Source organism: Periophthalmus magnuspinnatus, chromosome 22 (genome assembly GCF_009829125.3).
Source record: "Periophthalmus magnuspinnatus isolate fPerMag1 chromosome 22, fPerMag1.2.pri, whole genome shotgun sequence".
Lineage (NCBI taxonomy): Eukaryota > Metazoa > Chordata > Actinopteri > Gobiiformes > Gobiidae > Periophthalmus > Periophthalmus magnuspinnatus.
The window spans coordinates 18002378-18016978 of record NC_047147.1 but is presented as its reverse complement, the minus strand read 5'-3'; the positions used below and the strand labels follow the sequence as shown (position 1 = coordinate 18016978).

Sequence of the window (14601 nt, the reverse complement as noted above, 5' to 3'; positions counted from 1 at the left end):
AGAAGCTATCTGCGCTCTGTCGCTTGGCTTGACTTTACGCCTGGGAAAAGAACCATAGTAAACCGCGATGCAACTGTTGAAAAGAGCTTGTTCAAACATTTACCAGACAGAGGGGAGCTCCATGGGTAGGATTTCTCCACGGATCAGCCCGCACTTTGCCAATACTCCGATCCAAGTTGTCCCTGGTAGAGAGAAAAAATGCAGCTCAACACCTTCTTTTTCCAACTCTCCTCATTACGCACGGCTCGACGTCAACGTCCACATTTAATCCTCAATATGCCATCGGTCAGAGTTCAAGCGACTTTGACGGGAACTTGTCTCATTTACATCGACCCCAAACTAAAACAAGCCCGTTTTCTGCTGGTTTGTGCTCGGTATTTCCCCATAGTAGCACAACGCCTTGTTGGGTGGTTGTTTTGGCCTATCCCAGCGCTAACAAAGTAGCACGTGCGCATCCGGTTTCGACCTTTCACATTTTAAGCCTAGATATTTACAGGCAACAGAAAATTGAATTGCCGTCTGAAACAGTAGAGATAATCAAGTAATCACAAGCTCATAAAGCAAGTTTTACAAGTGGTAGATTTAATCATGTTTTAAAATGTACTCTTATATTGTTCTTGCCTCACCTCGCTTCGTATCCAACAGCCTAACCGTGACTTCTTTGTTATTTATTGGTTTGGTGATTGTCATGGTGTGGTTATGTGAAACAAAAATGTAATAAATTCGTAGCCTATGTTGCCCAAATACATCAAAGATCCACTGTCATTTGTAAAATAGACAGTTTATTTTGAAAGTAAAAGCTCTATTTCCTTTGCGTTCGCGCGCTTCACACACCTCGGATCTTTTGATGAGGCCATCAGGATCAAAGCAAAAGTTAGGCAATAAAGCGTTTACTAGCGACCTCTATTGGCACATTTTAGACAGTGGAGATTTGAGCTGCTCATGTCTGTCTGCATAGTCAATGAGTTGCATAGAGACTTCTAATATAATGTGCACGGGCTAATAAACTCAAATGAAGGCTTTGCATGAACATTTGGCAATTTTCCCCTAAATGTATGTAAATACCATAATTAACAGTCTGATTGCAATGTTAGGCTTTAAAATTACACGTGGTGCTTTACAAAGGCTTTACAATGAAGTGGCCTAAATATTATAGGGCAGTTGTGCTTTTTTAAAATGGTTTGTTCAGGTCTAGACCAATATAGGCAAACCTGGCGGTCTTTAGTCTATGGAAGGTTTTTTGTTTGTGTGTTTGTGTGTTGTTGTTGTTGTTGTTGTTGTTGTTGTTGTTGTTGTTTTTAAAACTGTTTATGTTTTCTATAGGCCTTCTACTGTGATGTTTTAGTATTAACTTTTCTACATTTACTTATATACTTTATAGTATTTTGCACTTTACCAGCGGTATAGCTCTGCATACAACATATTATACACTCTGTGTGGACCTGTTGTATTGAAACTGAATGGAAAAAATGAAATAACCCAACCGAGTGACAATTCATGCTGGTCAGTTCTTATTAGTGCCAGCAGATGGTGCCATACAACACAATATTATCGAGTCCGGGCCATGGGCACAGCAAAGCCACACACAGCCATAGCCTAATTTAATTTCCTATTTGGAAAAAGGCTGATGCCATACAACCTTGTCAAATGCTGAAGCTATTTTATTTGAAGCTTCCCTCAGAAAGTTAGGAGTAACCATATACAGTGTATGGGAGTGGCTAAATCGCAGTTGGGCCCTTTTATGTGAGTCCATGCATAAACCAAGTTAGAGCCTTTTTGATGAGAACTGGTTTACATAAGTGTTCTGGCTCATGAACAGTGGCTCCTCCCCGGGACAGAGATGGGACTAAGATAAAACAAATACATGTCCCACTGCAGGATGTCCTGAACATTTCCTTCCACCTCACCAGACTGACTGCTGCCAAGGCTGAAGATGCTCTCTGTCCTGACGAGACCCACCATGAGAACCATCCTGTGCTGCCATAGAATCATCTACAGCAAGGCCCCACAGGAGAAGATCGGACCAGGGGTATGACTCTAATATTTTCTCATGACAAGGGACAAAATGAGGGGTAGACTAAAACTGAACTGGTTAAGCAGATGAGACAAATCCAACTGACTGAGGCTGCATAGAGTTTGGTTCTTTTTTCAATCCTGGTTTAGTCCTGTTCTAGTCCTGGTTTAGTCCTGGTTCAGTCCTGATTGAGTCCAAGGTTAGTTCTGGCGTGGGTTTAGTCCCAATTTTGTTGCAGTTTGGTGGCTATGCAAGTGTGAATGCAGCCTAATCTGTAACTAAACTCACTTTACTGGTTTACCTCCAGTGATACACTTACCACATATTGAGAACCACTGTTGTATGCTATGACTATCACAGTATAATATATTATGTACAACTATAATCAAAAGTGTCTTGCCCAAGGACACAATGCCAGTATGTAAATCAATGTCAATAAGCTGTGTTCATTCACCACATCAAAACTGCAACTTTACTTGGACTAAATCTGGAACTAAACTGGGTCTAGATCATAACTAAATCAAGCCCAGTAGTTAGTGATTCAATTCCAGCTCCCACAGATGCATACTGTTGTTGTGTCCTTGAGTAATACCTTGCCACTGCGTATTTGCCTACACTGGAGTTTGAATGTGTGAATAGGTCGATTGTTCCTTAATATGGTAAACTAACCAAATGAAGTTACATTACACTTTTAACTTCCTCTGTAAAGTTGGCAGAATGTCACTTACACCCTTTAGATTCTCACCTCTTTACAATAGTACACTTAACCGTACTTCAAGTTTTGAGGAGTACTTTTAAGTCCACTTGAGTAGGTAATTTACTAAATAAATCCCACAATTAAAGGTTCTTCTCTGATAGAGGATCTTCTACCCACTTGTCTCCATGGAGATGTTAAATCTTTGAGCAGATTGCGCTGCAGTAATAAGGTAAACTTTTCTATTTCCATGGAAACAAACAAATGTCCCCTTTAGGCCAGGTTACGGGTCAGATCTGTGTAGAGCCAAGACAACTCATAGTAAGAATGCATGCTGTTTTCCAAGGAATATTTGAGCAATTAAAACCCCTGGAATTAAACAAACGCTACATAATAGACATGTTTAATGGAATACTGTAAAACATTCCAGGCAAAGGATAGCTCCATCTCCATGGAGACAGGATGTGCCAGAAAAATTACATTTTTAAATTAACCAGCTACCACTTTTGCCAAACCACCAAATTTGTTGAAGCAGTATCAGTATCAACCCTTTATTGGGTCTAATATGGGGAACTCAAGCGTAGCGTTCTGCAGAGTGGCCGGCATGTTTTATTCATTTTTCTATCCATAAGTCCGCCTGCTTTCAACTATCTGAGTGCGTGTGTTCGTGAGAGGGAGAGAGTGAATGAGGGGATAGGAGGGAACAGCTCTGTGGCTTGTGTTGATACCACTAAAACTGTTGATCTGTCCTAAGGGAGCATCCGAGGCCTCTTACAAAGACAGGCGGAGGTTAGACATACTAAAGTGCAATGGGACGCAGGGACTCTCATGGTAGGGAGATATAATGGTCTGGTGAAGGACTTGATAAAATGATGCGATTGGGACAGTGTTTTGTGGGAACTGAGATCTTATTACGTTATTATGGGAAACAGATGTAATTTAAAACTATAAATTTAAACATCACTGTGTAACTTTTTTGGTATCTCACAGAGATGCTATTTTTTTGCCTGGAATGTTACATGGTATGGCATTATCAATTAGCATATGGCAAGGTTCTCTATCTTGCATTTATTCAATTACAGTTGTTTTTATTGCTTATAACACTTGATATGTTGGTGTCACTGGTGACAGATGAGTTTGTACTGTGGAACATTCCAGGAAAAGCAATAAACTTTCCATAGAGACAAGAAAGTGTCAGACCCTCATTCAGAAAACCATGAGTTATTTCAACGCATAAAGGATTGAGTTGCTGTGAATAGTGTTTTGAGAAAAGATGTATTTTGACTCATGCAATGCAATTATGGAGAATATTACCTCCTCATGGTGGTGGTGAAGAGGAGACTATCTGGCTGAGGAGGCTGTTTTTGTTGCTGCGGTGAAGATCAATGGTGAAGACGGGTGGCTGCATAATGCTGAAACTGCAGGATTTTGGCAGTGGAGAGAAAGTGCATTTATTGAGACTGGGGTGATGGGTTGAGACGCAAAGGAAGCAGGCATGTGATTGGCTGACAATGACATGAGACAGGAAACAGGAAATAGTGATTTTTCTGATTTATATTAAACTCATTTAACCTCATTAGTTGCAAGCTGACAATATGCAAGCCCTCATATATTGTCTAAGGTGTACCCTGCATCATGCCATAGTTGGGACTATACAACAATTCATAAAAGATATAAAGTTACAAATAATGAAATGCAATAGTACCATGTCAATATATGGTTTTATTTTACAGAAGACAGCCTTTGTCCTGTTTGTGTTCAGCATGGCTCTCCTGGCCCCAGCGGGATGGATCATGCATCACATCCCAGAGTATCGCCAGAGACCTACCACCACCACTGACTAAAAAACACCATGAGCACCAATAAATAATGCTGTTTTTGTTAACTCTCATTTACATAATATTAAAACCTGTTATAATGTATATGAACTTTACAATGGAAATGGAGGGATGAGTTAGAATGCTGTTGTAGGTGCAGAGCTGATTACGTGAACAGGATGTAGCTCTGTTATCAGATGTGAAATATTTACCCAAACACGGCCATCGTGGAAAGCCTGTTTACTCTCAGTCTACAGGCCTTGATTATATTGTCTGCTATCCATTACATATCAAAAATGTCCAGAAGCTTTGTTTAGTATCAAACTATAACACATAGGCTACATAGAACACCATTTTATATTTTCTGCATTGTAAAGTGCAATATTGATATAAAATAGCTTATAAAAGAAACAGATTCACTGACTTAGAAATCTGCCTCTTCATTGTGGAATTTTACTATAACAACCAAATGTCTTAATTAAGAAAATGCCTATGTTACATTTTTAACCCTACATATATGATCCGGAGTCTAATTTTTTGTAATAATTGCAAGTAGGAAAAGTGGGTGGAGATAGAGGGTAGATCAGGGGTGTCAAACACACCAAGGGCCACATTAGCAAAAATGTCTGCTCTCAAAGGGCCAGATGTAAAATAAATCTAACTACTTTTTTTAACTTGTTAATTGACTGTTTCTGTATTTATAACTTATTCAAGTTACAAATATTGGATATGATTTTGCCTAGATGTAAATAATGGCTGTGTAGCTGTGTATCTCCTGGTAAAATGACATTTTAAGATCATTATACCTTTTGATTTACCCTGTTGAGGGCCACATAAAATGATCTGGAGGGCCACATTTGACCGGCGGGCCTTGAGTTTGCTACATGTGGGGTAGATGAAAATGCAAATTTTCTGAGCATAAAAACAGGGGTTACTCAAATATGCATGAACCTATTAAAAAAACTTTGAGAAAATTAATGATAGAAGAAGTCTGTTATAACGTTGTATTGTACATAGTTTATCCCCTTTAAGATTTCAAGTCAATTAGTCTGTGTTTTGCTAACTAATATGTAACAAATATATAAGCTCTGGTACTCTAACCATCTGTTGCATGTTGAATATTTTCAGATCTGAAATTGGGCGCGTGTAAATGTGGCTAAATATAGACAAGCCTACATTTCTTCTTCATTATTATTATTATTATTATCTTGTTATCTGCTCAAATAGGACTATTGGTGAAATCTTGAATGACAATTTGTCAAAACGCGGGTTAGTCCATTTGGAAAGGTACGTCGTATGGCTGGTTACGCACAGTGTCAGTACTGTCAAAAAACGACCACGTAATTTCCCTCGAAGCTGGCATGTACTCAAATATTAGTATTATGGTTTCATTTACCAAAACGTGTGATGAATTGATAGAATTTTCGCGAAAGGTGAGTGCGTAAGCCCCCAGCGCGGAGTGGTACATCCAAGACAAGCTCGCGCGGGAAGGAGGGGGGGCATAGTCACTTTTTCACGACCCGGAGAAACACAGCGAACGCCGGTGAAGAAAACAGTCAAACATTTGCTACCGTTGGGCTGCATGTTTCCCCAAGAGTCCTCAAAATGTCTACGAAGGCAGAGCAATGTAAGTACCAGCTGTTTGAATATGCACGCGCACCTTCTGTATGTAATTGTGCTATTTTTGTGAACTGCTAATCAACATTTGGGTTTGGAAATTAGAAAGGGAAAGGATATGGGAGCTGTCCTTGGTGATGGAAACCGTTACCAAGGCAGGTTGCAACACGTCCTTTCGCCGCAGACGGTGGTTTAAGGGCTCCGCTCACGTTTTCCAACCTGTTCTGGTGTGAAATCTTGGATATCACACCAGCCGACGTTATGTTTTTGATTGACGCGCGTAAAAAAGGCGAATCGTGAATGTAAAATGTACGTTTGCAGCTCTCAAGGTCGAGCCGACGGGTTCTTTTCTCAACAATATGGTGGCAGAAGATTGATCAGTAGATGTGGTTTGGTTACACGAGCCATCAAAGCAACGTTTCTTTTGCGTTTTTTCGTTATTTTTGAACAGGTGGAAAGACTGCCCACAACTCCAATGCAATGGAGATACACCTGCTGCTAGTCTCATCGTTCACTACGACAGAATGTAATGCATGGATTAGGAAACGGGACCAAACAAGACCAAAAACCGCCTGGATTTTGTCGTTTTAAGTGTCATTTTAAGTCAAAACCAAAATGCAGATTTGTAGGTTGGTGAGGAAACTACACTGTCCAAAATGGGTCACATATTGCATGACCTACTGCTCATATTTTTTTTTTTACTAGGGTAATTATAAGTCGTACCACATTCAGAGTTTATATTTGCATAAGACAGACTTTAAGCAATGTCTCACTCTATAAGCTCAAGGCTGTTTGCTTTAATTGTAGTGGTAGAGTTGAACTGGCAACCTTTAGTTCATAATAATAGGTTACTGCATCCTCTAGAGATCATACATCCTCCCTGAACACTAAGGAGGTCACTTGGTGCCAGTCACAGAGTGAAATAGTCAATATTCAAGATATAATTATGACAAAATGTATGGTATTTTTAGACTCAGTACAGACTGTTACAAAGTCTTCTGAACTCTTTGTAGTCTAAAATCTTGACTGTAAATTTATTCTAAATACAACTCAAAAGCTGCACCATTGGTTGCAAAACTACAAACAATACAATATCATGTCTGTTTATGGACAAAGCTTACAATGTAATAGTCATAGCACATTTTGTGCAGCCCTACGACACAATAAATCAAGATACAATTTACAATGTTAACCACCTGCGTGACTCCATGAAAATGTTATTGCTTTGCGTGGAATGTTCCTCAATATGGCATTAAACATATCTGTCTATCGTCTATCCATATACAAGCAAGCCAAGCAGGTGGTGCCACCAAGGTCAGATTTATGGAGGGGCAAGCCCACTCACAGTCAGAAGCATCTGTAATGAAATTAATGGGTAGACCAGTTCAATGCCATACTATGGAACATTCCAGGCAAAGCAGTAACATCTGGTGATGGACTTCTCACCAGAAAAGTTACATAGTGCACCTTTAAAACAAATTAATTCAGTAATTCCAGATGTATTTTCTGTTCTTCTCTTGTTGACAATGTGTTTTGTCTACTCCTTCCAGTTGCCTCTAAGATACGATACTTACAAGAGTATCACAACCGTGTACAGCACAATATTTATCCTGTGCCCTCCGGAACAGACATCGCCAACACTCTGAAATACTTCTCCCAGACTCTGCTCAGGTAAGTAACCTGCACAGGTAGCACAAGTAGCACACCACTGACTGTATTACACATAGCTTACTTCAACACCAGGCTAGCGTATTCATCACAGTTGAACATCGGCATAAGCTAAAATGACTTGATTTTGGGTATTTTGATCAGTCATTATGCCTAGATTATAAGACAAAGAACCAAAGACTTCCTGATGCAATATTTGTACAAACAGGCATTAATGGGTTGGTAAAATGAAACCCTCTTCTCTCAGCACATGCCCTGCTATATAATCCATATAGTTATTTATTTGTATATGATTTGTTAAATGAATAGTTGTAGTCGTTAGGACTGTAGTCAACCACAGAAATTCTTAGTCGACTAAAGACATGTCCTGCTGATCGATTAGTTGGCTTAAAAGGGGGCATGTCAAATGCTCTCGAAACCATTATTTATTGCTGTGTAGCTGAGCCAAACTAGACTCTGCAACTATGCTGAAAAAGTACTAGCAAGTAATGCGTTTATATGAAGACAGATTAAACTTGTGAATCATAAGTTTATTTTAGCTTTTTACAAACAAATACCAAAAAATACCAAAATAACTTAACTCACTCACTAAAGTCTCCTTTCTGCAGTTGTCCCATATAAATCCTTATAATTCAAATAAAATGATTAGTCATCTTCTATAAATTTTGGTCTACTAAGACTCGACCAACTGGACAAACCCTAACCCTAACCCTAACCCTAACCCTAATTAAACGACTAAAGGCCTACAGGTCTAGTAGCCACATCTATTACTACGACAATCTATCATATTTTTTTCAAGTGCGTTTTTCATATTTTACACACAGCAATAAAAAAAACCCTACTAGAATCATTCTATAAGTCATTCTAACTTATGTGGATAGCCACATTTAAACAGCAGATTATGCAAACACACCAGCTCAGATGGTTCATACAGGCTGCAGGTTAAGCAGGAGCAGAGGTAAACCGTGAGCTAAGAGCTGAGCATTGATTGAGTGTGGAGGTGATAGATAAAATCGAGCGTGTCCTTCCCCAACGGACGAGCAAGGGCCAACTCCTCTGGATGTGCAGTCACAGGGTCAGTGTGCTCCCCAGAGTGGAGAGAGGGAAAGAGGGATGGTGGAGAGATGGATGTAGAGAGGAGAAGGAAAGAGGCTGGAAGAGGAAGAGCCTGACATGTCCTGCTTCGGTACAGGTCAAGTAGGCAGCCATTTTGGGCAGGTGGTAGTCCCTTGATGTTTTTACCTTTTAGATTCCTGAAATGAGTTGGATGCCTGTGTAGATGAACATTTACCATATCAAATAGTAAGTGTCATGGTCTAAAATGTTGCAAAGCTTGGTAAAAGAAAACAAACATTGGTCATTACATTGGCCATAAAACTCAATTTCAGAGCAACAAAAATGAAATATCAGTCTCTAAAATGACAATAAGGATTTTCTCTGATTGTCTGGTAATTTTACTAGAAAATGTTGCATTTCTCGTTACGTCCAACAAATTAATTTGAAATACCTAAAAGTATTTGAACTGATAGTTAAAAACTGATTAGATATTAGGTCTGCAAATTTTGTAAAAAAAATTTAATAAAAAATGAAACAGACAGATTTACTATAGACTGAATGTTTTTGTTTTGAATAAAAAAATAAAAAAGCAGCAACTGTGCTTTAACAGTCAACAAACCAAATGTTTTACTTGATTTGATGTTAAAATCTGTTATCATAATTCAAATGCAAATCAATTGAATTACATAGATTCAGTGTAAAATACCAGTTTTGGTAATAAAGACACAAAATAATCTTCATAATTAACTCTTTAAAGAAGAAGTCTGTGTAATCCCTTAGTCGTCCAGGTCTTAACTCTAAAGATTTTGTCCAGTTGACAGAATTTTATTTTTTACTATAAAGAAGACCAAAATATGAACTGATAAACTAATACAAGGATCCCATATATTTCAGAAGATGCTTGTAGAATACAGGTATAGATTTTTCTACAAATAAACAACTCAAATGTGATTGCTATACATTGTACAGCCTTACTAGATATCCTGAACAGTGCTGCGTTTTTGTTAATACCCTCTAGCAGTCCACTGTATGGCCCTATTTGTGACCTCTATATCTTCAGCAGAACAGACGGAGCAGGGCCAGAGCTGCCATTCTGAGAGCATGTGCTAATTTGAGCGACTCTCTGAGTGACCTGAATCTGCTCCCCACAAGCCTCATTCTAAACATAAGGGATCATCTTGTCATGGATTATCTATACTCGTGTGATGCAGAGAGAAAATAATACTTGAATTGCTTCAGGCTTTCGGAAATTGGCACAAACAAGTCTGAAAAAGTAGAGCGCTGTGTCATGTTCTTAGAGAGAATAGCCAAATGGCCAAAGGTGCTGCTTAGTCACTCATTTATATTCCAGATTTAGTTTTTGCGTGGATGAGAAATGGTTATGTTTTTGAATGTGATGACCATTACTTCAAGTTAGAATAGTCAAAGTGAATGAGTTTAGACTAGTGTTGTCACGATACTAAAATTTCAAACTCGTTTTTGATGCTAAGGAATGGACTCGATACTCAATACAGATTCTACATATTACTATGGGGCCTTATATCTTTGTAATCCCTCAGTCGTCCAGGCAGGTTCCATAGTGATCCATGGGCGTATATTACTTTATGTCATCTTATACTTATTCTGATACAGCTCAAGATCATTCTAAAACTATTCGGGAAAGGTTCATTTCTGTCCAGTGAATGTGACTTGAGTATCGATACCTGCTCAAATGAGTATGTAGTATCTAGTCAATACTAGTTTTACTTGTCAAAAATACTTGTTTTTTGACAAGCCTATTTTAGTAATATATGAACATTGTCAGCATTGCAATTGGAGGGAGAGAATAATTAGTTTTTTGGACTAAATATTGGTGGTGAATAGGAGGAGATGGAGAGGCTGCTGAGGCAGTGAAGGTATGTGCAGTGTATAGCTAGAATGTAAAGAAAGACAAGTTACAGGTGACAGATGAGGTGATGGAAGGTAGCTATTAGGTTTAAGATTTAGTTGCTGGTTGAATCTCACACCTGACCAAATACACTTGCAGTCAGTACTAGGTCTACATCACACTTAGATGGTATAGACCAGAGTAGGTGTTGACAGTAGCTGTGTGTCATGTGTCTGTACAGTGCATTCTACATGTGTTTTGTGTGTCGTGCCGTGTTGTGTAGGTGTGTGTGCGCGTGTGCACATTTGAGTGTGTCCTTGTGCACCAGTGTACAGTGTGTGAGCGAGTGTGTACGTCTATGTTCATTGTTCAAACTAATGATGTTGTCTATGATCAAATGACAGCAGTGAAAAAGTCACACTCTGGGATTTACTACACATAAAACAGAACACGGTTGCTTTAAAGCTCAAATTGGCTCTTGGTGTAAAATTCCTGGGTATGACTTTGAGGGGATACAAAGAAAATGTTATCGATGAATATTTCATGTTTTGTGGAAAAAATATGGTACAGTATCCCCTTTCTCACAAGCCAAAATGTGCAGTAACATGTTGAGGGATCCTTCAAAAATATTTGTATTTAAATGATAATATAGGTCAGTATTTTCACTACACAACTAAAGTTGAATAAAAGAGCGACGCTCTCTGGCCCTCCTCCCCTCCCTCTCCCTAGACTCCACACTACCCAACTAGTTTTGCTTTTGTTTTCCTCTCCCAAATTGACTAGTCCACCACCTCCCCCAGGGGACAGCAAACACTATTGTCCATCCTACATTAGCTCACAAACATAATGCTACCGACCATCCCTGATACAACCTATTCCTTTGTCATTAGTGCCTCCTCTACCCTAGATTAGTGTGACATTTATTTTAGAAACCTGAATCCATATGCCTGTTGGATCTCATTCTTTCTCCTGATGATACTGAACAGTATCATAATGTATGCATACAGACATTATTTCTCTGGTGCAATAAACATGTGCTGTGACCTAGCTCTTTGGTCTAACTCACACACATGTTTATTACTGGCTCAAGCATGTTTCAAAAGTGTCACCTCTGTATTTTCCCCAACCAATTTGGTGTCACTCCCATCCTTGACAGCCCCACTAAAGACAAGGAAATTTCATTTGTTTTTAAAAATGGAAATTGGCCATTTTTGCATGTTAGCAACTAACCTACTAATTGGATTATGGCAGCCATGGAGGGACAGTCTTTGACTCTGTCTCTTTTTGGAGAAGTATGGGGTTGCCACTGAAAACATGCCATTTTTTATATTTTTGCTCCTTGTCACCAGATACGCATGAGATGCAGTGATCATTGCAGTTTGTGCTCACACTTTTGTTGTCAAAAATAGACAAAATGAGATGAATTCAAGTGCAAAGTCACACAGGGACAAATTGCCCAAGGCTTTAGTTACAAAGTGATCAGTGAGACACTGCATCCTATGTGGGGTTTATCTGGGTTTGTTTTTTTCTATTTACGCTGTCTCTGTAGTGCCATTTCAATGTAATGTGCTGTTTTTTTGTGTCTTTGTTGTCTCTTTTTTTCCCTTGTTCCCCTCCCCTCCCCTCCCTCCCCTTCCCTCCCGCCCCGGAGCAGCATTCTGTCCCGCACAGGCAGGAAGGAGAACCAGGAAGCTTCCAATTTGGCCGTGCCCATGACCATGTGTCTTTTTCCTGTGCCATTCCCACTCACCCCATCTCTAAGACCACAAGTCAGTTCCATCAACCCTACAGTTACTCGCTCCCTCCTTTACAGCGTTCTGCGCGATGCCCCGTCCGACCGCGCGGGGCAGCAGAGTCGGGACGCTCAGCTCTCAGAGTACCCCTCTCTGGACTATCAGGGCCTCTATGTGACCCTCGTGACCCTGCTTGACCTGGTGCCCCTGCTGCAGCACGGGCAGCATGGTGAGTCAAGGCCCAGTGCACTCTACTCTATGTCATCCTCATCCGAGCCGCCTGGCCTGCATGAAGCCACCGCTGCTTTTTTGGCCTCGTTTTTTGTAAACTCGGGAAGAGAGACGCCGTGCTGCGGATATGGAAGCATGCATGGGGTGATGGGGAGCACGCTGGATCCTGTCAACCTAAGCGCTCATAAGCCATTGGAAATACAGCAGATATAGGCCTTCTTCTATGTACCATACCTGACTGCATGTTTGTATTGTAAAGTGGGAGAAATGTTCACTTATGTTGTCATGTGCAAATAGAGATACAGTAGGTTATATTGCCCATAGAAAGAAGGTAATGTGTTTTTTGTTTTTTTTTCAACACACCGCGAGTACATCTGAGAATGACGTTTTTTGCATAATTGCTCTGACCTGCATCATACTCAATGCCGTTTTCATAAATATTTTACCATTGTTATAAAAAGCTTAAAAGCATGAACAGCCATCTCCTCGAGTAAAATGCTTCGCTTCTCCTGAGGACGATCCGTGCCTCAGTAGCTGTTAAGGAAAGCGCACTGCCCACTTGTTTTGAAATGGTTTTCTCACTGTTAGAATTGAGATGTCATATTGATTTGTCATGTAAGGCTGCATACGGTGTGTGTAAACTGTAAGTGCAGCTTATTGAATGAGTGTCTGTGTGTCTCTTGTCTTTTTGCCTCTGCCCTCTCTCATCAGATCTGGGACAGTCCATATTTTACACTACAACTTGCCTCCTGCCCTTTCTCAGTGATGATATTCTCAGCACTTTACCCTATACCATGATCTCCACTTTAGCCACTTTCCCCCCCTTCCTCCACAAAGACATCATTGAGTACTTGAGCACTTCTTTCCTTCCCATGGCAATATGTAAGTATCACTTCTGATACCATAATAACGGCATGATATTTTCAGCTTTCATTGTTTGCTATATGTTAAAATAGGGGTGGGAGATATTGACAAGAAGTTGATAACAATAACAATATTTTCACATTTTATTTAAAACGTGCTGAAACGTGCCTGTAAATGTCTTGGTTGAGGTTCAACTATTGCAGAAAAAGTGAATGGACTGTTACATTTGACACAAAATTGTAGGAAAACACTTTATCACTGTTTGAAAGATTACTCTGCATATATGTTTACTATATGTTTAATAAACTCCTTCTGCAGCTTTTTAAAAATCGTTTTCTTACTGTACAAAGTATTCTCGATATTCTGCTCTTCAATACAGCAAATTCAGTTCAGTATTTTGATATATCTCCCACCTCTTTTCTAAAATAAAAATAGATAAAAACATGGTAAAAAGGGTAGACCTGCATGAACATGATCAGCATGTATGCGCTTGTATACATGATAACAGTGTTCGGTCTTGAACTCAGTGTTTGCTTGACTCTTTAGTGGGCTCTACTCGGAGGGAAGGGGGCGTGCCAGCTTATGTAAACCTCTCTGCCTCCTCCATGCTCATGATAGCCATGCAGTACACCTCCAACCCAGGTAACTCCCTGTGCTCTTCCATGTCTGTGTGCTTTGCCTCAGCTGGTCTATTTACATGTCCTCATCATCTGTGCAGTTTATCACTGTCAGCTCTTGGAATGTCTGATGAAGTACAAGCAGGAAGTATGGAAGGTAACATCACACATTTTACATTGAAATACATTTTGTAGTAGAATAGTTTTGCATATAAAAGACAAATATAAATTCTTAGAAAACACATCATCATCCATTGAAAGGCTTGTGATAGCTTAAGTAAAGCAAAGGCTAGCTAGTTGTTAAGATAATTGGCTAGTTACTGGCTGCTTAGGTTCAAAATTAAAAACTGGGACATAGCTGGGTTGGCATGTTTCTTATAAATAAAACTGAAAAGAGTTGTTTTGGGGTTTTTTTTCTTATTT

The 14601-nt window shown here is 39.6% G+C and overlaps 3 protein-coding genes across 3 annotated transcripts in view; 2 read left to right on the top strand and 1 right to left on the bottom strand.

Moving 5' to 3' along the window:
* Window positions 1–424, bottom strand: part of btbd7 (BTB (POZ) domain containing 7) — a 29313-nt gene extending 28889 nt beyond the window's left edge. The window contains exon 1 of the mRNA XM_033988897.2: window positions 104–424. The gene's annotated coding sequence lies outside the window, so the exon portion shown is untranslated. The remainder of the gene's footprint in view (window positions 1–103) is intronic.
* Window positions 425–1878: 1454 nt separating this feature from the next.
* On the top strand, window positions 1879–5032 carry si:dkey-85n7.8 (COX8 domain-containing protein). Its single transcript, XM_055231160.1, has 2 exons — window positions 1879–2029; window positions 4442–5032. The coding sequence occupies exons 1-2, from the start codon at window positions 1934–1936 to the stop codon at window positions 4550–4552; spliced, it is 207 nt and encodes a 68-aa protein (XP_055087135.1). The 5' UTR covers window positions 1879–1933; the 3' UTR covers window positions 4553–5032.
* A 1041-nt stretch (window positions 5033–6073) lies between these two features.
* Window positions 6074–14601, top strand: part of LOC117390458 (protein unc-79 homolog) — a 59150-nt gene continuing 50622 nt past the window's right edge. Inside the window, exons 1-6 of the mRNA XM_033988200.2 lie at window positions 6074–6152; window positions 7693–7813; window positions 12388–12695; window positions 13409–13579; window positions 14108–14203; window positions 14280–14335. Coding sequence (XP_033844091.1) covers window positions 6131–6152; window positions 7693–7813; window positions 12388–12695; window positions 13409–13579; window positions 14108–14203; window positions 14280–14335 — 774 coding nt within the window. The 5' untranslated portion in view covers window positions 6074–6130. The remainder of the gene's footprint in view (window positions 6153–7692; window positions 7814–12387; window positions 12696–13408; window positions 13580–14107; window positions 14204–14279; window positions 14336–14601) is intronic.

Coding starts and splice junctions, on each gene's coding strand:
- si:dkey-85n7.8 (XM_055231160.1), top strand. CDS start 1,934: ATGCTCTCTGTCCTGACGAGACCCACCATGAGAACCATCCTGTGCTGC. Junction 2,030..4,441: donor AGGAGAAGATCGGACCAGGG/GTATGACTCTAA, acceptor TTTATTTTACAG/AAGACAGCCTTTGTCCTGTT.